General features: G+C 37.7%; 1 protein-coding gene across 1 annotated transcript in view; it reads left to right on the top strand.

Annotated features, from left to right (window-relative positions):
* Positions 1-25,259, top strand: part of KLHL32 (kelch like family member 32) — a gene marked incomplete at both ends in the record, with an annotated part of 91,493 nt that overhangs the window by 47,348 nt on the left and 18,886 nt on the right. The window contains one exon of the mRNA XM_080341137.1: positions 4,511-4,726. Within this exon, the coding sequence (XP_080197263.1) occupies positions 4,511-4,726 (216 nt within the window). The remainder of the gene's footprint in view (positions 1-4,510; positions 4,727-25,259) is intronic.

The following is a 25,259-nucleotide window of genomic DNA, read 5'->3' on the forward strand; positions in this document are numbered from 1 at the left end:
GTGTCACCCTGCAACTCCTCTGTTACAGCAGCAGGGCTAGTCATTTAATACCTTGATTTATAATAGTGTTGTAATCTAAATAGGAAGCAGGTGGAGCTACAACTGGGTACGATACTTTGGATATTAATGGCTTGGCTTGGCAGTGGAATTCTAAAGCTGTATATACTCTTTCTGTCTTAATTATGCATTCATTAAAAGCTTTTATACCCAACAGAATAAAGTAAATATTGTTTGATCTCTGTAGTGTGCTCCCAGACTGTAGATTTGCACAGCAGGGTCTTGATAATCTGAATAAATTGTATTTCCCCAAGGAGTTTATCTTTCAAATAAGGTCATAAAGAAATGCATTCTTTCCCCTTAGTTCTCCTTGTGCTTTTTCTGCTATTTATAACATGGAGCAGAGGAATAGAGCTATATTGTAGTCTGCTGCGTACTTGGTTATGATTAACTCTAATTTATCAATCTGTTACATCCTTTTCTGTGGCTTGTGCAAGGCAATTATTCTTTAAAGTACAAATGAATAAATATGGATTTTGAAGTAATTTAAATACAATGTTTATATCTCTTTTTCCTGTTAGACATTTTCTCATATCTCTATATTAAAATACATCCCTATATTAAAATATGGACAATGTCATATCATTTATTTTGAATATTTAACATTGTCATCTTTCAGATTATGTTAGTTTGGAAAACTGATTTTCTTTTATGAGAGTTTTAAATGTCAGCTCATTGTTAAACTGGTTTGGCATCTAAAGGTTGATTCTACTGAATCAGAAGACTAGTAGTGTAGAACAATGGATTCTTCTACTTCAGAGAGTGAGGAAGAGGGGGGTGTATAGTAAGTAACATGCATAGGATCAAAGATAGTTCCTCATTTTAGAAGTAGACACTGATAAAAAATTTGGGCAATTTATTAAATTGGTGTGAATTTACTGTGAGATTTTAAAAACTATTTCGATTGTCAGTTGTAAGATCTGTATATGTAATCTTATACATATTTTCTTAGTTTGAATTTGTTTCAGCAGCATAACATACATCATATTAGAAAAGATAGGATCACTACTGTTCCCTAATTCTCTTCAGCTCTTAGTGACAGTTCTGCTTCTGTTCATATTTCATCCTTCAGTTCAAAAAAAGATAAGTGGCATATATTTAAAAGTTTAGAAAAACAAGATTAAAGTTTCAGTCATTTACATAAGCCTGTTTTGTATTGCATGTTTTTAAAGAAGGTGTGCTGCGATACAGCACCATAAGAAAGTTGAACATGACTTTAGATTTTGTAGCTGCTTTTTTAACACAATATAATGAATTTGTGGAAAACAGAGACTGCCAGAATGTACTCGTGACCACATCTAAATTTTGTATTTAGTAACATATATATATACATGTGTGTATATATCCATATATCTATATATATATATATCTGTATGTATGTATGTTTGGGGTTTATTTTAAAACAAAGTTTTAATTCAATCTAGGGTTTAGTTTGGGAAATCTGTTTAAATTAGACTGAGTTGACAGTGATTGCTTTGATAGCTCCCATTGGATTTTTTGAAAACCAGAAGGTAACGTGTACTCTTTTTTTTTTTCCAACTAACATACTGCATTTTATTCTGACATTTCTGAAAGTCTTACTGCATATGAAGAGCTAGGTTATCTGATCTGTGGTACACATCTTGCGATCTCAGTGTGACATTTTTGCCCTCTAGTATCATCAGAGACACAGTAATGTATTGTACATTATAATTTTGATTTGAATATTGGTATGACAGTCTGATAACTTTCAGCTGTAAGAGCTAATGCACTACTTGCTTCTTTGGCTGTGAAATGCAAACCTGCAGATGCTAACCTTATGAAGTCAGAAACAAGTGTTCCTGATTACAGGCCAAGACCACTTTTAACAAAATATACTTGCAATATCCATCAAGCAATAAAACATAAGTCCAGCAGTGTTAGGCAAAGTCCACATTGTGTTAGGCAAAACATCAAAAATCCTCTAATGCTTACCAATGAAAATAAGTAAACAAGTAAGTCCCTGTAATAAATAAATAAATCAATAGACACATAAATAAATAAGCATCTGAAATAAGTGAACGCACATTAAAAAAAAAAATATAATATTGTAAATAATGGCTGCTGAGAATTTATTTATCCATCCATAAGTATATTTGGCCTTTTCAACTGTATGACAGCTTTCAGAAAAAAATCAGTTGGCATTGATTTGAGGGGATAGGGAAGTTTGGGGGATCATCAAAAATACCCAAACCAAAAATGAAGTTTTACCAGTATGTTTCAGATTTCACTGAAAATGTGACGATTTTTCAGGGGAAAACTGCATTTGTGTGTCATATTACTGTTTCTCTCTAATAATGAAAGATTTTATTATATTATTGCCAGTATTGTTGTCTTCTGGAGTCCACCAAAAGCCATCTGTCCTCCATTGACACTTTGTGGGGTTTGATCAGGCCTGTGTTTTAGCTAGGCTATTGATCCTCAGATCAGAATGCTTGATTTTTATTTTTTTTTTTTTCAATTTTTTGGGTGTATTTTTATCTTCCACAGATATAGCTGTTCATTAAAAAAGAGCTCAATAAATATACACTGAACAGTTCTGAGTTTCTTCTTTCTGGATGTTTGACATTCATTCAATCAGGGAGTTTTTTGAAAAGACAGTCTTCCAAGCCAGGGACAGTAAACCATGGTTGTTACTTGTTAAACTCTGTGAAGTTTACTTTGATTATACTTGGCTGTGTTGTTGCCACCATTGCATGGCCATCACAGAAGTGGTGGTGTAAGGTACCATCTGTGATCTGGAGACACTAAATCACTGAGCAAGCACACAGACCAGATACTTCTAATGCAAAATTCATTCCTTTCTCTTTCTTTCTGCAACTGGGGAGGATTTATCCTTAACTCCTCTATGTGAGTGTGAAAAGGAACTGACACCAGAATATCTGTGGCTTTTGGGACGATTGTGTTTTTTCTGACAACGTAAAGAACTTTGTTCTTCCAAGAAAACAACGTGAAACTCCTATACAACAGTTTAAGTAGATAATGAATAGGATTTATCTTTAATGTACGAGCCTGCCAGGGAAGGTGCATCGCTCAGACTGGGAGATGATGTAACAAGCAGGAGCCGCCACAGGAATTTGATTCAGTTTCCTCCCCTACCGACTCCTCTAAGCAGGTGAAAAAAATTCTTTCTCCACTCTCCATTGCATATGCATAAACACAGTCATTGGGACAGCCACCCAGTTCACACGTTCAGGATGTAGTCCATAAAACCTTCCAAAAAACCTCCTCTTCGCACTTTCCCATCTTCCCTGTTGCTCTGCTCTATCTGCCAGCCGTGCAGCTCATTTGACATTTACAAGATTTCTTGTCAGTTTCATTTGGTGCTGCCATTCCAGCCGGCAGAGCAGTGAAAGTGAAATTGACTTAATTTAGTCGGTTTCTCTTTCCTGCTCCAGTCCCTGTGTTAACTAACCAGCAAAGTGAAACTGACAAGACTTCTTGTCATTCGCGCACATGGAACTGGTCAAGGAGAAGGCGGCTGATAGAGAGCAATGTGGGAAATTGGAAGATGAAAACCAGGATTGTGGAGAGGGTAGAGGACGAGAGGTGTGAGAGTACAGCAAGAACAGAGAAGCGGGTAAACACGCTTATTTCCCAGCCTTCCTGGGTGCTTTTTGCTAATACAGATGACTTCTTGGCTTCTCCCCTGAAGAGTGTATGGTCTAGAATAGCAATACTTAGCTATCCAGACTCTAATTTGCAAAGGCTACCAAGGCGAAAACAGCTTGTAAATATAGGTTATCTGTTACCAGAATGGAAAAAACTTCCTGCCCTGAGTTACTGTAGCTTTTGTCTCCACAGATTTTCTGCCACTAGAAGGAGGAGGAGAAGGAATATGAGGCCAGAATCCACTATAGGTTTATGTCAGTGGTCGTGAAAAAAGGGTCTATTTGTTCATTGAAGATAAATTTATATGTAATAAAGGATAGCTCAGCATCTCGTATTTTGTGAGGCTTCATGGAACTAGAATGGTACTATGCAGATGCTCTAGCTCAGTCAAAACAGTAAATTATGAACAAATGATTGCTTTGTAACAAACCATTGTGGTTAACGAATACATTTTTAATCCACTTGTTAACTCCTGCAAGCTCTTGTCATACAGTGTAAATCATGCTGGTTTATTATTTTATGTACTAATCCATATTTCTTACAGATGCTGTATGCATATATAATCTTAGCAGCTGCAATATAAATTAGTACTATCATATATATTTGCATATGCACTGGTAACATTTACACATACATTTTGAATGAGACTGTGTTAATTAATTTCAAGTTATATTGCCTTCCTTCTCCACAGCTCCATAAGAACAGCCTTTTTTCGTTACCTGAGACCTGTGGGATTTTGTGTTCTCTGGATTTTTTTCTTTTCTTTTTCTTCTTTTTTTTTTTTTTTTCTCTCAGACGTATTTTGTTTGCTTCACCCATTTAGGAATTAAATAGTTTTAATTACTTGGACCTGTATAAGCTTGCGGACCTCTTCAACCTCACTTTGTTGGAGAATGCAGTGGTTGACTTCTTAGTAAAACACCTCTCTGAGCTGTTGAAGCATCGTCCTGAAGAAGTTCTGGCACTCCCATACTGTCTCCTTCGAGAGGTTTTTAAAAGTGATAGACTCACTTCACTCAGTGAAGAACAAATCTGGCAGGTAAGGAGACTGTTGAACAAGCAGAATGTGTGATACTCTATAAACCACAGCAATAATCTGTTGTTTGAAACCCTGGAGCAATCCTGAGGGAGAATAAGCACTTGAGCAAAAACTGTGAATAACAACCAAGGAAGATTTTTAAATGAATTTTAAAAACTGTTGTGTTAATGCAATTTGTTTGAAAGAGAAATTTGTCTTATTGCTTATCTTACGTTACTTGGGTATGGCTAGAGATTTTCTTTCAGATGTAACTTCCTTGGTGGGAAGAGATGGCCCATGCAAGCAACTCAAGTATTATTGCCTCTGGTGAGGCTTAATGCCTCAAGTCTGGAAGCAAACCCACTCCTGCAGTCTCTCCCATTCACTTCAGACAAACTTTGTTCCATGAAGTGAGAGCGTTAACCTCAATAGTCACTTAAATTGTTCATGCCACTATAACTGACTTTGGCTGAATCAAATTAGAGAACTATCACACAGGCTGCTCTGCTCAGAGATGAGTGGGGGCTTCAGTGGAAGGTTTGCAGCAAGAACCTGGAGAGGGAAATAATTTCCTTTAAAGAAACTGGATCTAGAAAAGGGCCAGGTTGCTTGCCATAGGGCACTAATGAGATAAAAGCTTTATGTTGTGACCTTTAGTGTGGATGGGGGGCGGGGAAACTGATATGAAAAGACGATATATCCTGTAAAGAGAAACACAAAAACTAAATCAAAGCCTATACTTGGAAACATTCGCATCATATGTCTGTATAAGTTGCAATTTGCCATATAGTGGAAGGAAATCTCTATAGTGTCGGTTATCCAAACACTTCTGTTTCCTTTTTGTTGTCATGCTTTATAGGAGGAAAATATTTCAGGGTATTTCAAGGTAAAATGTAACTTGCTTGAAAGAAACCTGTATTTTTCTCTTCAGGAAATGGGTTGTATTGGTCCACTAGAGGAGACTGAGAATCAGAAGACTGATTTATATTTAAATCCCTGTTATTTATCTACTTATCTTTTGGATTATTCTAAGTAAATAATTTCATTTCTAAGCCATTGTTTTATCAAAGTGTAAAACGTGCGTTTGTCTGTGGGGTATTTCATGTTCTGTGGATGAATAATGCCATGCGGGAACAAAATATTTATTTTTAAAAATTAAGAATGTCTAGTTAAGCTCTTCAAACCACAAAGACAGTGTACAGATGTAACTTAACCTCTTAGGTAACTGACACATTTGTTTACAAAATTATGAGGCTTTAGAATATGGAGTACTTAAAAAGGTTATATTTTATACAAATACTAATATGGAGTTATACACTTTCCTGTCCTAGTTTCTAGAGGATGTCTTTACAACAGAATCTGCAGCACACTGCCCATGATGGTGGATTTGGTTCAGTTTGGCTTTTTTTTGGCATGATACTTCGCACTCCTAGCCCTTCCTCCCTTTATCAGAAAAGGTTTTGATGTACAAGTTCATATATGTGGTTGTTTGGCTAATTGGCTTTTATCAGGATTTCTCAGCAGGGTCAGTGAAATCTCCTAGCTATGTGCTTGGGTATACTTTCGCAAGAAAAGTTGCTACAGAAAACCATAGAAGTATAACTTAGTGCCAGCTCAGTAATGAGCAAGCATATACAGAGAAATACACCCTCTGCAACCTGCTGCGACAAAGTTTGGGAAGTGGGAGTTTTTAAATCTTGTGTCATTGTTCTGTCCTGCAAGAAGGACTCAAAAATAATTTTTTTAATTGTGTGCACTCCAATCAGTGAACACTTCATGAGGTAAATATGACCAAGCTTCTGTTTCTGTTGCAGGGTCAAACTGAGGAGAGACACTTATAGGTAATATGCTGCTTTTTGAGTGACAACAAATTCCACACTGTCCATTTAAGTGTTATCATAATTGCCTCTCTAAAGGTTACTAATGCTGTTCCAAAGAATTTTTTAAACTAGTTTTCTGCTGCAGGCAAAAAGTGCATGAGTCTTTTTAATTCAGTCTGTAGAACCAGGAATAAATATATATTTATAATTATCCCAGGTCCCCAGAATGAATTAAAAGACACACATAAATATTTACCAATTTAGGCATTCAGATGGCAATAAGAAACTGTTTTTTTGCTTTATCTTAGTAAATAAGTAATTCCCTTATAGTCAACCCAATAGAAGAAAATCAAATCAGACCAGCTATATTGCCTCAAGTGTAGTTAAGTTCATCATTTTTGCTAAGGTTATAGTGGTAATGCAATATACCATGGAAGAATCTAATATTCAGCCCAGGGTGAAGATTGGGTATGCCAGAGGATTAGTGTCAGGGTGCTTTATAGAAGTGAAACTTGATGGACAGGCTGGAGACAGATCTACAGAATCTCATTAAATTGCTGAATTGTTCATTACTGAGCACTCTCACTGTAATAAAGTGCTCATTGACTTTGACAAATCCCCATCCCATGTCTTAAGGAAGAACAGCAAAGCAAGAGGTGTTGGGGAAGCTGGAGGAAATTGGCACAAAGTGGGGCAGATAATAGAAAAGCGGATGGGGGATGCTACTGTTTGATTTGTCTGTCTTACCTGTGACTAGTGTGGCCTGCCGCACACACGCTTGCATGTTCTGGCGATAGGAGTTCAGCGTGTCCCCAAGGCACCTTTCCTAGCAGGGCTCACATGAAGCCCAAAGCGCAAATTAAAGCTTCCCTCAGAGAACCTCTGGAAAGGACGCCGCTGTCTGCAGAGCACAGTCATTTTCACTAGTTTACATTTCCAGCCTCCACTGGGTGATTTGATCCGAATGCACATAAAGATTAAGGTAGTTATTTTAATGCATCAAAATGTGTACACAGAGTGATGCTTGAATGTGATTTAAATGGAAGTGACAGCAGCTCATATCTGGCATATTTTGAATTTTTGTTAGGCAGCCAATTCACAGTTACCCAATTTTAGTGACTATGATGAAATATACCCGTGAGAAAGTAAAAGTAATATTAATGGCGGTACACTAGGATGTGGGTTAACGCAGACCACTACAGTAATTAATGTTGATTCTTTCAGAAAAGTGTGACTTCCAGACCATGGTAAAGTGGAAAAACTAAGTAGTTCATTCCTCTGTCTACTTCTTAAAATCTTATGCAACTATTTGGCCCAGTGCAGGTGTGTTATTTTTGGTTGAGACAATAGACAAATAATGTAACGATGTATTTCTGAAAACAAAGAAACAAGAAAAACTCTGAAACTCCAGTAATTTACTAGCGTCCATCATTAGGGGTTTTTTAGCTAGGCTAAGCCAGTTATGGTGATTATTAGGTTACATAGGATTTGTTTTCACATTGATTTTTTTTTTTTTTTTTTTTTTTTTTACATTTCACTAGCATGTGAGATCATGAAATATTATTTTCTTGACATAAAATTTATGATTTGTCAGCTGCATTAAAATGTGAGTAAACTTAAAGCAGTAACATGGAAGAAAGGCTTAAATGAAAATATTAAGAAAACTAAGGAAGAATTCTGAAAAAGCTGGAAGAAAAAAGGCAAATTCTTTGGTATTTTTTTTTCTCTTCATCTAAGGCTGTGCAGTACACTTTTTACACAGGAAATGGTCATGATGAGGACAAAAATCTCTAGTTTATCATGAAGTGAAAAGAGAATCTTTTCATAATTGCCCATTACTAGAAAGGCTCATTGGCTGTACTGTAAGGAAGCAGATTAATTCTTTCCATTGATAACTGACAATGTAACCAACCCTTTATGATAGAATGTGTTCTCCGAGGAATCTAGCAGTAGAGGACTTCTTGTTGGAACCTTAGCAAGTAGAAAGCAAGCCAAAGATTTAAGTAAAAAACTGATGTTGGCCTTAGTTGTAATACAGTTATGCCTTATCATGTTCATTATTAGAAACTTCAGTGTCATGAGGCTTAAATGTTCATATTTCAAGGATCATACTAACAGTTGCAGGCAGAAACATCTGCTCAATCATTCTGTTTCCCAGCAGTGCATTGGTCAAATGATAGTGTATTAAATACTGCAACTGATCCAAGGCGAACTCTTGAATCATGTTTGGCAAAAAAATCTTAATGTGAGATCAGTATAGATCAGTTTCTTCTTTCTCTCCTACTGGTTAAGTAGATTGTTAAAGGATATATATATTATATATATATATATTATATATCTAATATATATATTATATATTATATATTATATATTATATATTATATATTATATATTATATATTATATATTATATATTATATATTATATATTATATATTATATAATATTTATATTATATAATATATTATATATATTTTATAGATATTATATATTTTTATATATATAATATATATTTTATATATATATATCTTTTTAACAGCAACCATTAAAAATAGATCAATTTTAGTATTTGCCAGTACTACTTCTGAAGCTAAGGTTAGGAGGTTTTTTCTTTTTTTTTACTTCGTCATGCAACTCAGTTTCTTGGTAATCAACTGATAAGCAATCTAGGAAAAATTGCTGGATAAAACTGCAGGAGTAGTTTATTCAGCTAGGAAGGATGCAGCTGTGTTGTCTTTTCCAGGACTAGGCTCCCAAAACATTCCAGCCCTGTTTATTTCCTTGTGTGCAACTTGTGTTCATAAAGCAGATGTTCTACATAGGAAAGTGTAGCACAAGTTATTCCTTGTGTTAGTGTGGGTCTGGTGTGCAAAATCAGTCTTTAGTCTGTAGTAGAGAAGTGTCTTTGCTTGAATTAATAGAAAAATGACAGGAAGACTACGGTGTTACAGGTCAATAGGAGTTGTTAAGCATTTATTTTATAAAATAATAAATGTATAAATCCAGTTCTCTTATTACAGTCCTGTTTATCCTTTTCTAAAAGAGAGTAAAGTGCCCTATTTTCAACTGCCTTTTCTTACACTTGAGCTCCATTTCGAATCTTCTGGTAGCATTTGTGGAAGGCCAAAAGTATTCTCCAGCAGAAATCCCATGGAGTTCAGTGCCATTGGAAGTTCTGCATTGTATACATTACAGCAGGCTGTTAGGATGGAACAGTTCTCTGCTGAAGACAGGCCCACAGACATCTTCCATACCTCTGCAGTAATGCCCACATTTTCCTATGCAGAACGGCAATTCCTAAAGTGGGTTGCCATGTTCCAGTACAAGCTTTGCCATTCCTTCACTGCAGCACTTGATTTTTTTAAATTTTTTGGTTTTTTACTGTCAATCTTTTGATTCTAAAGAGCAATTTTCAACATGGAGAGAGAAAAATTAATGTTTCTCGGGGGTATATATATGTTTTGATGAAACGTGGACTAAGTGCCTTGCTAAATGTGAACTTAAGTTTTACTGCAAAACAAGTAATGAAATAAAATAGTAAGTGAAGGAAAGCAACTCGGTAATCAACGTTGTGTTTAAACAGTATATTAGCCTTTCACTGTTCAAGAAATAAGCTTAAGTGCTCTCTTGGGCAATAAGTGAAATCATGTCTGGTGGTCTAATGCCTGTCCCTAGTGAGTATTTAACCTAAGTAGAAAACCACCACACTAAAACATGCCTGTCAGCCTCTCATCAAGAGAGGCACAGGAGAGAATAAAGGAGTTTGATGCATATCAAGGCCAAGGTGAATTGGTGAAGTTATATGGGAAAATTAGCATATTACACATATACCCATGTGTATTTTGCTGTGTTTTCACCCCCTTTTTAGTACCCTTTTCATGAGTAGTCTATGTAAAGTGTCAGAGCCACCCTTGAATCCCAGTATCCACTGTACTGGATCTGTGATGGTTGCACTGTGTATCAGCACGAGCTGCAAGCAAGATTATGTAGCTACCATCAAACAAAAAGAGGGTGAAAACATAACCTATGATAGGATGCAGGTTTCCTTTTCCTCAGGCTAATTGTAACAATCACTGGTATTTCACCCGAACTGACTCTGTGCAATGGTACTATTCCTTACTGTCTCTCTAGAGTATTTGTGTGGAATTCATTTTATAAACATAGGCACATGCAGCATTTTTGGTAGGATATGCATGAGATGTAGGCCAAGCTGGCAGTTGTGGCACAGGATCTGCCAGGAGATCAGTGTCCTCTGGAGCTGCAGACTAGACAGGGTTTAGCAGGCCACGGTGGATCAAGGCAGTGGGTGGAAGGAGCTGAATCTCACACTCTGCTCTGCTGATGTGCGCTGGTCACGTATGTTTTTGCTCATATTTGTGCATAATTTGTAATAGTAATGGCATTTTGGCTTACAGTGAAGATGATTGCTGCCCCTGTTGGCCCTGTCCCCTTACTTTGTGAAACATCTTTCCCCTTTGTCTGCTTTAACTTAAAAGTTATCCTTTACAGTAAAGTTTTGTGAACTTTATGTATTCTTTTGTTCTGAACTTTTGAAAGCTTCTGCCTGTTATTTCTTGTACGTTAGCTAATCTTCTTACTGTTACTTCTCAAGTATAGCAGTATAGAAAGGGATTTTCTGTATTAAAACTAGATTTATGTTAGGAACAACTGTGTGCTATTCTAATTTTCTTTCTGATACATGTCAGTTCCAATCAGAAAACTTGATTATTTTGCCACTATTGCTGTGAGCAATAGAGAAATTGCTGGAAGGCATTACTTTTGCCTCAGTGTTCTACAGTAACATCACCTCACCTTATTTATCCCAGATTGAACTTCAGAACTGCACAGAGCATCACATCAGTATTTAGGAAGGCTTCTGTGCTCACAGCTCTTGAATTTAGGTGACTTCTTCACCTAAGCAATCAATGTGTGTCTTGATTTAGAAAGCCAAAAAGAGGACACCGAGGTGTGCATTCAGCAAGAGCGCTTCTGTGACATTGCATTCTGGTTTTGAGTTAGTCTGTTATCGGGGGGTTTGTGTTGACTGTTGTGCTCTTTGTGGCACTGATCTATTGGAGATTAACTGAAGTATTGTTGTATTAATACACAAGTACATGGTTACACAAAAGAAAACTGCTTAGGCCATAATGTTGTGAAAGCCAGGCGTGGTTGGAAATACACCTTACTTTCATTTTTAAGAACAACATAGATAAAGTCTAAAACCCATAGATATCACAGATGATAAAATGAGGCAGTCTATTGTTACTATCTTAGTTAACGTCTTCTGTTCAAAGAAGCAAGCATTGGTAATTTCTACTTTTTCAAAATCCCAGTAAAGCTGTTTAACACTTTTTCTGATGGGTTTAAGCTTGTGAAAAATGATAACAAATGAGAAACTCTTTTGAGGATTCCCAGCTCTGTATTTCAAGAAATTTTCCTTTGGCAGGTGGTAGAAGCATTACTTCTATTTGTAACTACAGAGCCAAAGAAGAAGAAAAAAATGAATTCCAGGTTGTCTAAAACCATACAAGTTGTCATCAATAAATTAGAATCCACGTTTTGGGGTTAAGTGCTTTCCATGTACCTGAACTAAATATGTAAACTTGGTTGAAGCAAATTGATGCTGGGTACTGGAACAGGTTGCCCAGAGAGGTGGTAGATGCCCCATCTCTGTAGACATTCAAGGCCAGGCTGGATGGGGTCTGAGCAACCTGATCTGGTTGAAGATGTCCCTTCTTACAGCAGGAGGGTTGTACTAGATGACCTTTGAAGGTCCTTTCCAAACCAAATATTCTATGATTCTATGATGCCCATATGTCTAGACCTGCTATGAAGTGCGTGCACTTCAGCTTGACTGAGGTCTGACCAGCTCTTGTCCCTTGCTGTCTCTCCTGCCCCAGGACCAGGACACTGGTGGCTCCAGGAGGATGTGGAGGCAAGGAGAAGGAAAAGCAGTTGCACTCCTGTGCATCCTTGCTTACTCCAACAGGGAGATTTTGGCAGTTTCCAGATGTGTGAGTGAGCTGCAGAGCCTCGTGACAAAGGGGCACTTAAACTCCTTTGATCACCTTGGACTCTCTTGTGCCAGGGAGAAACGGAAGAAATTACAACAAATACATTTGTCAGAAAGATCTTAAGCAAGTCTCACTGTGAAGTGGCTTCCAAGCTAGAGGTCTATGTGGGATAGTAATGACAGATGGAAAGATCACAGTCTCTGAAGTGAGAATCTGTGCTAAAAAGCTTTCAAACTGCTCCTTTAGAGTAGCGCCTGTTTCAGTGTTCATGTGAAACTGTATAGGTCTGAATTTTATGAAGTTCAGCTTCTAGCAGTTGCAGTTGTTTCAGTTTGCTTCAGCTATTATTTAGTCTATTTAAATAATAAATTTGTTTTAATCTTGTAATAAGGAAGCTCTGACATTCCCAATTCATGAGATACATTTGGGATCTTAAATGTATTTATAAATGTAGCTCTTTTTAAGTTACTTTTTAAAAGAAGTAACATTCTTAGGATAATTAGTTGATTTTGAAAAATTAAGTTATCACTTAAAAATGAGTCCTGTGTTAATCTGACCCATCAATAAAATTGACATCATTAAGAAGATGTGATTTGATTAAAAGGGAAACTGTTCTGTTCTCAGAAAAAGCTGAGTGAGCTTCTGCTAATGTACTTGCTTGGGGTTTTTTTGTGTGTGTTTAAAAAAGCAATATGTAAAAAAAAAAAATCCCTTTGTGAAAAAACAGCTTACTCCTAAAATACATCTGTAACTTTGTTGTTGCTGTGCTGTCCTCCGAGGCACATTCTTCATGGGATTTGAGAAAGCAGAATTGTCTGCTCACAGGAAAAGGCCTGAATGTTCCCACCGTTAATATTTGTGGGCCTGTCCGTGTTAAAATGAGGTTCCAGCAGTGCTTTGGAGTTGAAGAATCAGGTTTACTAATGTGTAACGTGAACTTCAGTGGTTGACGTTTGATATCTATGGGGCTGAAGTGATGGGGAGAAAGAAGGGGACACTCAGCTTTTGTCTGTGGGAGCCAGAAGGGAAAGCTGCCACTGGCCTTGTCAGGAGCCCTAGCTGGTTCATTAAAACAGCAGAAGAAAAGAGAAATAAAGTTCTTGTGAAGGTGCTGGTGATATCATCTGTTTAAAAAAAAAAAAAAAAAAAATTAAAAAAAATAAAACCACCTGGTGATTTCACTTGGAAAAGTTGACCTTTGTGACTTTGTAATAACATGGCATGTTGAGAGCACACACAATATAGAAACAACTAAGGAGAATATGTACTTTGATGTACGTTTTCAGTGTGTGACCTAAAATATTAATGACGTACAAGTCCTGTAGAGCTGTTGTCAAGATTATTATAGAAAATGATACATTTTTATATGATTTGTTGGATTTGCCTATTAAATCCTTAGAAAATTATACCCTAACAACAGGGAAGAAAGGAATAGGAATCTTTCTACAGTCAAGAACCATTTATACTAATTTTCACAGAGCTGAATTGCATTTTTATAGAAATCTGTCGATTTTGTGCCTATTTCACTCTCTAACCGTTTTTACTGATGAAAGCTTGTAGATTCCTGTCTCTGTAGAGAGCCACTGTATTTCTAAAATATATTTCAGGGGAAAAATAACAAGAGAAGAATAGCAATAAAACCAATGTGTATTGGATGGTGAAAGATTGCTAGTAGATAATTGTAAGTGAAAATGACAACTTAGTTTAATATTAAATATGGCTATGTAAAGTTTCACTGCATTTGATGTCAGCTCGAGTGTTTCTTCTGAAAATAAAAAAGAGCAATTCTAGATTTTGGAATGGTAGCAGCTACAGAGGGGGGAGATCCTCTTCTTCTATCTCCCATGCGCTCTGTCCTCACCCTGTTTAAGAAGAGAAAAAAGCTATTGTAAACTTTGATCTGCTTAAACTGAAATCACATCACAGTTAAGAGCCCTGGTTAGACAGCTGTGTTTATGAAGATATAAGCTTCTGTTTGTTGCAACTTCAGAAAAACTTGTCAGAGACACCAAGAAATGTTGGGTTTACTGTCATGACAAATGATGGAGGGGCCAAATTTCAGCATTTTGTGATGCATTAGAGAATAGATGGCAAGAAGTTGTTACTTCAGAGCTTCTTGCCATTTGATCAAGTTATTGAAGACAGGCAGATCTATTAAGGTCTACAAGTTTTAGGAACCTATAAAGTTACATTTTAGTAATGTATATGATTGGAGGGTTGCTTGTAATTTCTAATTGTCTTCATGGCTAGACCTTTTTGAAAGGAAGAAGCGAGCTTCTGTCTCCAGATGTCATATTTTGGGTTTGGTTTTATTGCTTTGCTTTGCTCTGGATAGATCATCACTCTCCACACTCCTTTCTGATGAAACTGTTAAAATAAAATTTACTTTGATTGCAGGAGTAAGTAGAGCCTTTCCAGTGTGATCAATCACAGCTCATTTATTTTATCTGTGTACGCTTCCAGGAGTGATAGTCATTGCAGTGCGCAGGAAAATAGAGTGATTGTGGGGTACCTGTAAAGTCTGTTCCAATAGGGACTACATACTAGCGTGTACAGGTTGTAAACACAATTGTGCACATGGAGTGTCATTCCGGGGCTTGCACTAGGCCTTGCTTGTTCCTTCCATCATAGCAGAAGCAGCACATTTGTAGATCTGCCTGTGTAGAGAAGCTCTAAACGACTGTAAAGGAAACTACTCCATGATTTGAGGACTTGATCACACAAGAACACACTTCCCTTGAAGCACAATACAGGGTAAGATAGTTTTCTTTTTGCTGCTACAAGGTTAAGAAAGAATGCGGTGTTTTGTTTCCGGTATGGAGATGTGCTTTTCAGCTGCAAAACTATCTCAAATACTTTTGTCAGATAATATTTAGGGATCCATTTTGTCCTCAGTTTCAGATATCTGCATCTCACCAGGTTCCATTCTGTGTCACGAAGCACAAAAATCTCTGCAGCATTTTGGTAGTGCAGGAAAGAAACTCAGTTGTGGACAGCTTGAGGGGACAGAAGATTTTGATCATGTCAGCTGTACCATTGCTGTCTTCTGTCATACCACTTGATTTTTCTCTGTCTTAGCTCCCATGTTGGGAAAATGGATGAAATGTACACTTCTTTCAGAGAAGCTCAAATTTTACTGCTTATAAATTGCTTTGAAATACTTGGAAGGAAAGTGCTATATAATTTTGAAGTTCAGATTCCCCAGAAGGTGTAAAATGGCAAACTTCCATGAGCTGTGATAATTTACAACAGCTGAGAGTTTACCTTCTGTCCCTACCTTACTTCACTTTGAGCTCCAGTAGATGAAAAGTTTAGTTTTTCCATTATAGCAACCCTTTGCTTTAATATAATAACTCATTACCACATATAATGCTATATATCCATGTAGTTCAGCTGGCCTTTTGTAAAGCTGATTTTTGAACATAGTTCTTTTGTTGCAAGTCTAAAAAGCTGAAATGTTTCTATTGAGGTTAGTCAGTGTCTTCTAGGTAGGCTTCAGTTTAATCTCATTTCCAGTAAATATAGGAAATGGTAAAATGCATTGGATAAAGTGTGTAGAAGAAGTGAATACAATTTTTTAAAGTGCACACTACATTCTTAAATGTTATTGTAAACCAGCTTTTTTTTTCTGTGCTTTTCCTATAAAACACATACCAGTATCATTATGTAGCATCAGGGAGGAAGGAATCTCACAGTAAGACACTAGACTGACAATGCAAGGGACTGTATTTGGTTGGTGAAGAGTCTGTCTTTAGGATAAAGAATTTCTCCCTTTCTAAGAAGGATGTTGTGCAGAAATATTTATTCAAAATTTCTGAGATGGTAATACTGCTGTTAAAATTGTTACTGATGGAGCTTTTAAATTATGACTAAGAAAACTGCCAGAGACACGTAGCTTATGTATTCCCCCTGTACCTGTTGAAGGCTGTGCAGGACAATATTTTTGTCTAGCAACCCTGTGAGGAAGTCACAGGAACTGGTGATTGATGCTTTACAGCTTAAATGCTTTAAAGAATATAGATCTTATCACCACTCGAGAAAAAACTAGAAGTATTTTTAATACATTATGATTCACTCTAATGCCATTAATTTTGATAAACGTTGGCTATTAATACACCTGCATTATGTACCTCTACTTTAGTTGCAGTATAATATAATGTGCCACTCGTGCTGTTAGACAGACTTTGGCCAACAACTCTGCTTGCTGCATGTTATTCAGTGCTGAAAGATCAAAATCAAATTTCTGCTTTTTGGAAAGCAGTTTACGACTGCAGGGCTGGTGTTCTGGAAGTTGTATGTTGTTGTCTTGACATCATGTAGACCCCAAACCAGCAAAATTCCAGCCAAGAGGTAAAGCAATTCTTATTTAGCAGACCAAGAGCTTCCTAAAGTAGCACTCCAGACAAATCCACTACAGGTTTTGCAGAGACTGATAAGAAGTCAGGGCAACATAAACTAACAAGTGGTTTCACTCTCCAAATCTAATGAACCTTGGGGTTATTGAATCTTCCTTTTGGGCCACATGTTTTCTGAAGCCCTAACTCATTTATGTTTGGCTTCCCTCTCTATTGCCTGAGCCTACTGTCTGATTCCTCAGTCCTTCAAACTCTGTTCATTGGCATGTTAGGAGTGTCTTTGGGTCATTCCCAAGAGTTCACTAAATCCATATGTGTATTGTAGACAGTGTCTTTAGACTTGGAAGACTTGGGTATTTTAATATTTGAAACAGGAAGAAAGGTGAAACTCAGCTGTTGATGGAGTGGAAGCACAGGGGGAAAGTACTTGCTAAGTCACTGGCAGACTGGGCAGCTTTTGTCATGCTTCTTTTATCTAGGACTTGGAGCTAATAGATCTTCCTTAATTGGGCTGGGTTGGAGACTTCATGCTATCATAGGATAGTAAGACTTTCCTCACTATGCAAAGCAAAGCACCGGAGAGCCTGGTCTTTTCAACCCACTTACATCAATGGCAGACTTCGATAAATTAAACAGGAACAAATGAAAATGGCATCCTCTGTGTCAGCCAGGATGTGCAAGCCAGCTCACAGCTTCTTCAGCTGAGGGCACTTGTGTGTTTTCCACTTAGATGAATGTTCTGCTTACAACCCCAGACTCTTAAGGGATTAAAACTTCCATCAGTACTGTGAGGGAAAGGTACGGGAAACAAAACTTCTTAAAAGCCTTTGGTATTTGGATCAGGCTTCCCTATCCACTCCCCCTTCGGGCAAATATTAATCTTTGCTTCTAAGCTGCTTTTTTGTTTTTATATGCTGACCTGAACGTTGGTGTGTGTTTTTGATGTTTGACAGACTAGGGAACATCTGATGATGACCAAGATCACAGAAAAAAAGATTTACCGCTTGTCACTTGAAATACTTGCTTCCTTCAGAGGTACAAAGAGGTTCTTTTGATTTACTGCACCTTCCTTACAGTGCAGTTGTGAGGATGGGAAGCCATGTGGCTGGAGCTGAGGGGAGTGGGGAGTGAATTGTAGCTAAGGTGGTATAGGAAACTTGAATTTTCCATTTTCTCCAAATTTTGCCAAGACAGCCCCCTTTTCTTTTTATTTTATTTTATTAAAAAAAAATAATTTTTTTTTTTTTATTTTTTAAATTTATGAGGCACTCTGGTTCTGTGCTGGTGAATAAGGTAAGAAAAACCTAGTGGGGCTGTTTCATTTTTCTGTCCCTTAGAATGTGGGAATGAACAAACCACCCGAAAACTAAATATTGATGCTGTCAGTGGCATGATAATTGGTCTCTGCTTTCATCTCCAAACAATCCCTTGCTTGGCTTCCATTATTCATTCTAAGAGGAAAAGGATTATTAATGCAGTGTTCTTTAATTTTTTTCTTGTGTGTGTGAGAGAGAGAGAGAGGAGAGCAATAATGCAATAAATATATTGGCTAAGAGAAAACATTTGCAAGAGATCCTTGCCCATTTTTTTTTAATCTTCTCTTATCATGAAGCATGTGAGCTGTGATAAATTGTTCTGCTAATCAAACAGCACTGAAAGGTTAGGTCATTGGAAGTCTTTAGTCATTTTGTGCTTTTCAAGAGTGAATTTGTTAAAATTATGCTGAATACCCACTTAAAGCCCAGGCTGAAAACCCTACCTGTGTTTTATAACTCTGCACTGTCAGAACTCATAATAAGTCAAACATTCTTTCAGAGGTACTCATAAGGGAGAAAAAACCCTGTAAATTTAAGAGTAATTTCAGATTGTAAATGAAAAAGAGAGGCACGACTGTTCATTTGCACCAATCATGCCTTCCTTTCATCTGCTCTGATTAGGCCTGGTGCGGTTTCATCAAACTACTCCATCACTGAGCTGTCACTCCAGTCGTCTGTTGATTGAAAACAATCAGGGCTCTGATGGCACAATTATTCTGACCCTTTAACTAGAGGCTGCTGTGATAATGAAAGGTTGATTATGATAGTTTGTGCCTCTTTCAGTTTGCCAAGAAGGTTAATTTGGGCATCAGACGGATGTTTAATGGGCGCTTGCTGGCTACACTGAGGTAAATGAGAACGTGCAGTCTTCGATATTGCACGGATATAGTTTGGCTGTCAATCATTGTCATTTTGAGTTTGTGCCTCACACTCTGGAAATCACATTTTATTTTTTCCTTGGGATTTAATTTATTCTGTGCCCTGAGGAAGTTCTTTCACTCTGTGACCTTCACAGTAGCTTTCTCTGTCTTTTTTTCCTTTCCTCAAATGGAGCCCAAAGGCATCATACATCTAGGGGAACATTTTTCTTTCATTTTTCACTTTACAAAAAAATAAAAATAAAAAAAAAATAAACCCCCTCTTTTTCAGCTCACCCTGAACAGAGCGAATGTTTTAATTCTGATTGTAAAATCAAGATGTGCAAATGAAAGGGTACCCGCTTGCAAACGCAGCGCCACGCAGGAGGCTGCTTACATAGACACGCATTTGTAAAACCGACAAACAGGTAATTTAAAAATGTCTGTGTATAAAGAGCATAGGGGGATGGCACAGCTTTATTTTCACAGGCTACACGCATGTGCCTCAGCCTTGTGCCTTGTCAATATGGCCTCAGTCACTGTACTACAACTTTTTGAGTTGGAAAGTCTCTCTTCAAGGTTCAGGGGCAAAAGGTATTTCATTGCTGATTCAGAGATTATTAATATTTACTGTGTTCGGATTGAGAGAATCCTATGCATAATTTTGTAGTTGTTTGGCTCACGGTGCAAAAGAAATGCAAATACCTTATAATTTTGATTGTTCTACATGCAGCTCATTACAGTCTTATTTTTATGCACATTTTTAATTTAAAATAAGAAGAAAAAGATTTTTATCTTTAAGGCTCTTCAGCATTGAGGTTTGAATCACTCATTTTCTATGCTGCCCACAACTGTAAGGTAGTACCTGATTGAGACAGTTGCAAAGAGAGTCTGGAGGCTATGCTATATGCTTCTGTACCAACTTCTAAAAATATTCACATGCAACTTATGGCTTTAAAAAATTGTGTTGTGGGGGTTTTTTTTCTCATTGTTTTTTTCTTTTTCTCAGAAACAATTCTTCACCCGTATGTTTTTATTCTCAAATGGCTGATATAGTGCAATGTAGTTCACCTTACTTAAATAAAGTGCTTAACTTGATATCCTAAACTCTCCGGGTTTTGTCCTTTGTGGTATCTGGAGAGAGAGAAGGACTGAGACCCTTTGGAGGTCCTAATTTAGGCCTTATGGAAGGCCTTATTTAGGCCCCTGTTCATTTTTTAAGAGCAGAAGTTCATAGCCTTCAGTGGACTTTGTTTCAGAGCTTTAGTAGATGTCCTGGTTTATCCACGGATTTTGCTCCTGGACTTGAGATTTGAAGAGCCACGGTGGTGCTGACAACAGCCAACTGAGATGAACAGTGAGTTTTGAGCCAAGAGGTTTCAATCTGGAACACCTGAGGCTCGCTGAGTTAGGTAAACTCTCAGGAGAGGCCAAATCATGTGCAAGTTTATAGCCAAAATATGTATTTCTAGTGTTTTCAAACACTGAGCTAGTAAACCCCAAGTTTTGCTTTTTTAAATACCCTCAGTGCCCTAAAGTAAATGCTGTAGTAACTGTTGCTTTTAGGACTCTTTTTGGCTTACCAATTAGTAGGAGCAGATCTAGAGCACTGTCCGATATGCTAACAATACAAAGATATTAATTTGATTTTCTTTTTTCTGGCCTAGCATTTTTCTTAAGCAACAGAACAAATGTTCAGGTGAGATTTCTGTTAAGAGATTTGTGGTTCTTTCTGTTTCCTTGGGAATTTATCATAATCAGACTGTCATGGAGAAATCTGATCATTTGTGCTGAACATATATCAGTCCAAGAAAATACTTCCCTCCATTTTTCCATATTTAAAATTGTCCTTTCTCCTAATACAAAGATGTTCACTATGTTACTGTATTTTAAGAGTTCTATTTGTTCTAATGCAGCAGTAGGAATTCATTGTTTCACAACCTTATGAAATTGAATGTTTCCTTTTATTTGTTGTTTCTGAAAAAACAACAACAAACCCAAACCTCAAAAAACTCTTTTTTTTTTTTTTTCCACAACCATTGAGACTTTTTAGCTTCATCTCACTTATTGGAGATCTCAGAAGTTATAAAATAGCATGATTCCTTTGTGGTCTGTGTGGCTGCAACATGGATACATCAACTAAAGATCAGACCAAGATGACTTTAAAGGGGTTCCCATGGCCTCTGGCTCTCACAGAGCCCAGGCTTAGAGGAGCGTTTGCTCTCAAGAGCACTGTGGACATAAACTGTTCCTGACACTGACTTTGTGACTTAAAGTAGTTTCCAGTTGAAGCTGGGTCTAACAAGTATATCAAGCTTTTTGAACTCGTAAAGTAGCTTGGCTTTTCTGATTAGAAAACTGGCTGTGATGCCAGGAGGTGATCTGTTGTGTTCCCCTGCAGAAGGGCATGAAAAGGGTTGCCAAATGGGCAAGGCACAGGTGTGACAGGCTCTCATGTCTCCTGGGAGAGATGGCAGCCCAAAAGACCAGGTAACTACTTATTGCAGGATTATCTTCAAAAGGGGTGAAACACTTGAATTCAGCTTTAACCTCCACTGTCTCTGTGCCCGCCACGGTACATATGTGGTACATACATCATTAACAGCAGGGAGGGAAGGACCGCGCTTTGGGGCTGTGACAACTGGACTGCCAAAGCACCGTACTGGAAGCAGAAGCAGCCATTGAAAATGCAAAGAAATCACCATCCAACGTGCAGGTGTGTTTAGATGTACACTCCAACTGTGCCACAATGTATTTTTCCATCTGTTTTCTGCTATTTTGAGAAAGTACTCCATTGCTAAATCAAGTAATGTAACCTTGGAGAAGAAAAATCCTTTGGGTTAAGGCTTTAGAGTAAGAGAATTAATCTAGTTTGAAAATCCTGTCCTTCTGAGGGTCTACTTCTGTCATTTACTTAGTTTAGAAGATGAATATGGCAAAATATATTATTTATTAAAGTTGATATAGGCACTAGGCTGTAGCTTTTCTCACATACTCATACATTAAAATTAATAGAAAAGAAGCTTCTAGCAGTTTAAACAGAATTTGCCTATATGGCACTAGGAGTCTTTCCTTATTTTTGTAAATTATTTAGCAGTGATACAAATATTTTAAACTTCAAAATTGTGGATGGTCTCTTTGTTTTTGCTTGCTTACTTGTTTGCGTTTTAAACACACTTGTAATTTCAAGTGCTATTGGTATTTCCTTAGAGAAGTCTGAATGTCTTTCCTTGCAGTGTCATAATGTGTATCATGGCTTTGAGCTGATTTTTTTGCTAATACTGATTATAGTTGCTAATCACTACTGCAAGAGAGGCTAAAAAATAGGTGCTATAATCGGTATATAAATGGGGTAATTTTGGAGTTTCTACATAGGCATCAGCTTTCTAAGTCTGGATTAAACAAAACCTGAGTAAAGATGGTAAAACTTGCATTGATAAATGCCATGTGTTCATTAGTGTTAGTTTTTCCTCCTTTATACTGAAGGAAATTTAGAACTGTATTACAGTCCATCAGTGACTATTTCTACTACAAGCAAAACATCTGGGAACCTAATTTTCTTTCTTTTGAACTTTTCCCTCTCTGGCTTTCCAGTAGCTGCCAAACAATCCAGTTACTAGAATATCTGTTCACCCACATAAGTAACTCGATTTTCTTCCATGCTTCTATAGTATGAGACACCATGTTTTGCTAGAGAGCTCTATCACAATGTGTCCTGCATACCAAATGTGTAAGTCTAAGGTTCAGTTTGTGAGTGCCCCTAAGACCATATGACTTGTTCTATAGTCCTGTGTCACAATTTAGGAGATAAATATGTTCTATGAATATACATATGAATACCTATGTTTGTAGTTTAAATTCCTAGCAATTAGTTTTAAGCAGTGTCCCAAAATGAATTTGTGGGATTTAAAAATCAAGTAACAGTCATTGTTATCAACTGCAAGATAAGGAGATTAAAACATTATAACTATTATTTCATATGAGCTTTGCTCTGCATCGGAGTGCCACAGATTAGGTCTGGGTCACACAGGACGCTGTTGCCAAATTGTGTTCAGCAGTAGCTCGAGTTGATCTGGACAGGAGCTTCTAAACACGTTATTCCCAGAACTCATCTCCCTCCCTAAGGCCCAGTAGTGCTTCTCTGCTGATTACCAAATGCTTACAGGCCACCCAGGTGGTGTAGCGTACTTAGGCCTACTTTCTAAATTAATAACTTTCTAAATTAATACAGCAAAATGCAGCACTCCACTGCAAACTGACCTCAGGTGTGGAGCCTGGTAAGAGCCAGTAGCTCCCTACACAAAAGACAGCCTGAGATTCACCTTATCCTCCCCATTGCTGGTGCAGTTGCTCTTCAGAAAGAAAAGGTAAAAGCAGTGTAGACTGAAGATACCTTTAGATGTAGCATGTAGAGGATCCCAAAGAGGTTAGTTTTGAAATCTGGAAATTTAGTTTGGAAAGACTTAAAAGTTTTCATCAATAAAGATGCAGGTCAGATGAGTAAGGATGAAATAGTGGAGGAAAGGATAGAGGAAGTTTGGGTTCAAGACCAGGGATAGATTGTACACCTCCTGTAAGCGCCAACAAAAAAATCTTTATATCACATTGCACCGTTGCTGTGGTTTAGAAATTCTGTGATTTTAGAGAAACTTTAAGTGTTACTGGTTTCAGTGAAACATTTGTGCAACTCCAGGAACACTCTCAGTACAGACCAAACTCTGAATGAACCAAGTTGCTTTTGCCAAATTTCATTCAGCAGAGAAAATATCTTGTAATGAAGATGTCCATCCCCTCTGTTGTAGGTCCTCACACATCACATATGCACAAATGAATGCAAATATTTTGTCTGTGAAAGTTATGAATATATGTAGTGTTCCTTGCTTGCTTATGAACTATTTACTAGGGGTGAGTTGGAGGAGAAGAAAGGAAAGAGGAAAGGTAAAGTTCTGAGATATTAGCAGGCATTAATATTAAACTTCCTTTAAAAGCCTTGTGGTTACCAAGACCTAGTTTATGTTAGAGTCTGTAATATATGTTGTTATAGCACAGGTGATACCTCCTGAACACCATTTTAGATGTGAGTGAAGGCATGAACTATTAGCAGAAGAAACCAGTCTGTTGGATGCAAGTGATGATGGATAAGAGTTCATTTTTTGTAAACTATTCTCCTTTAATATAGCAACCTACACATCATTCATTTGGTATGAATTCAGTTACTGTCTTCAACATGATGAAGATAGCGTGAATTCCACTTGAATTTCAAGTGTATCACAGTATCACAGTATCACAGTATGTTCTGGATTGGAAGGGACCTCAAAAGATCATCTAGTCCAATCCCCCTGCTGGAGCAGGAACGCCTAAGTGAGGTTGCACAGGAACATGTCCAGGTGGGTCTTGAATGTCTCCAGAGAAGGAGACTCCACAACCCCCCTGAGCAGCCTGTTCCAGTGCTCTGTCACCCTTACTGAGAAGAAGTTTTTTCTCAAATTTAAGTGGAACCTCTTGTGTTCCAGCTTGATCCCATTGCCCCTTGTCCTATCATTGTTTGCCAACGAGAAGAGCCTGGCTCCATCCTCATGGCACTCACCCTTTATATATTTATAAACATTAATAAGGTCACCCCTCAGTCTCCTCTTCTCCAAACTAAAGAGACCCAGCTCCCTCAGCCTTTCCTCATAAGGGAGGTGCTCCACTCCCTTAATCATCTTGGTTGCCCTACGCTGGACCCTCTCCAGCAGTTCCTTGTCCTTCTTGAACTGAGGGGCCCAGAACTGGACACAATATTCCAGATGGGGTCTCACCAGGGCAGAGTAGAGGGGAAGGAGGACCTCTCTTGATCTACTAACCACCCCCCTTCTAATACATCCCAGGATGCCATTGGCCTTCCTGGCCACAAGGGCACAGTGCTGGCTCATGGTCATCCTGTTGTCCACCAGGATCCCCAGGTCCCTTTCCCCTACACTGCTCTCTAATATGTAATTTCCCAACCTATACTGGAACCTGGGGTTGTTCCTGCCCAGATGCAGGACTCTACACTCTAAGTGCCTCTGAAGGCTTTGAGGACTGATCCATAGGGCCTACGACATGGAATAGGGACTTGCCTAAAACCACCCCCTGGAAACACCCAACACATGGATTTGGTGGATTTAGAACATGTGAATAAAATTCTCAATGATCTCAAGTCTATAAACACT

Source organism: Nesoenas mayeri (assembly GCF_963082525.1).
Source record: "Nesoenas mayeri genome assembly, chromosome: 3".
NCBI lineage: Eukaryota > Metazoa > Chordata > Aves > Columbiformes > Columbidae > Nesoenas > Nesoenas mayeri.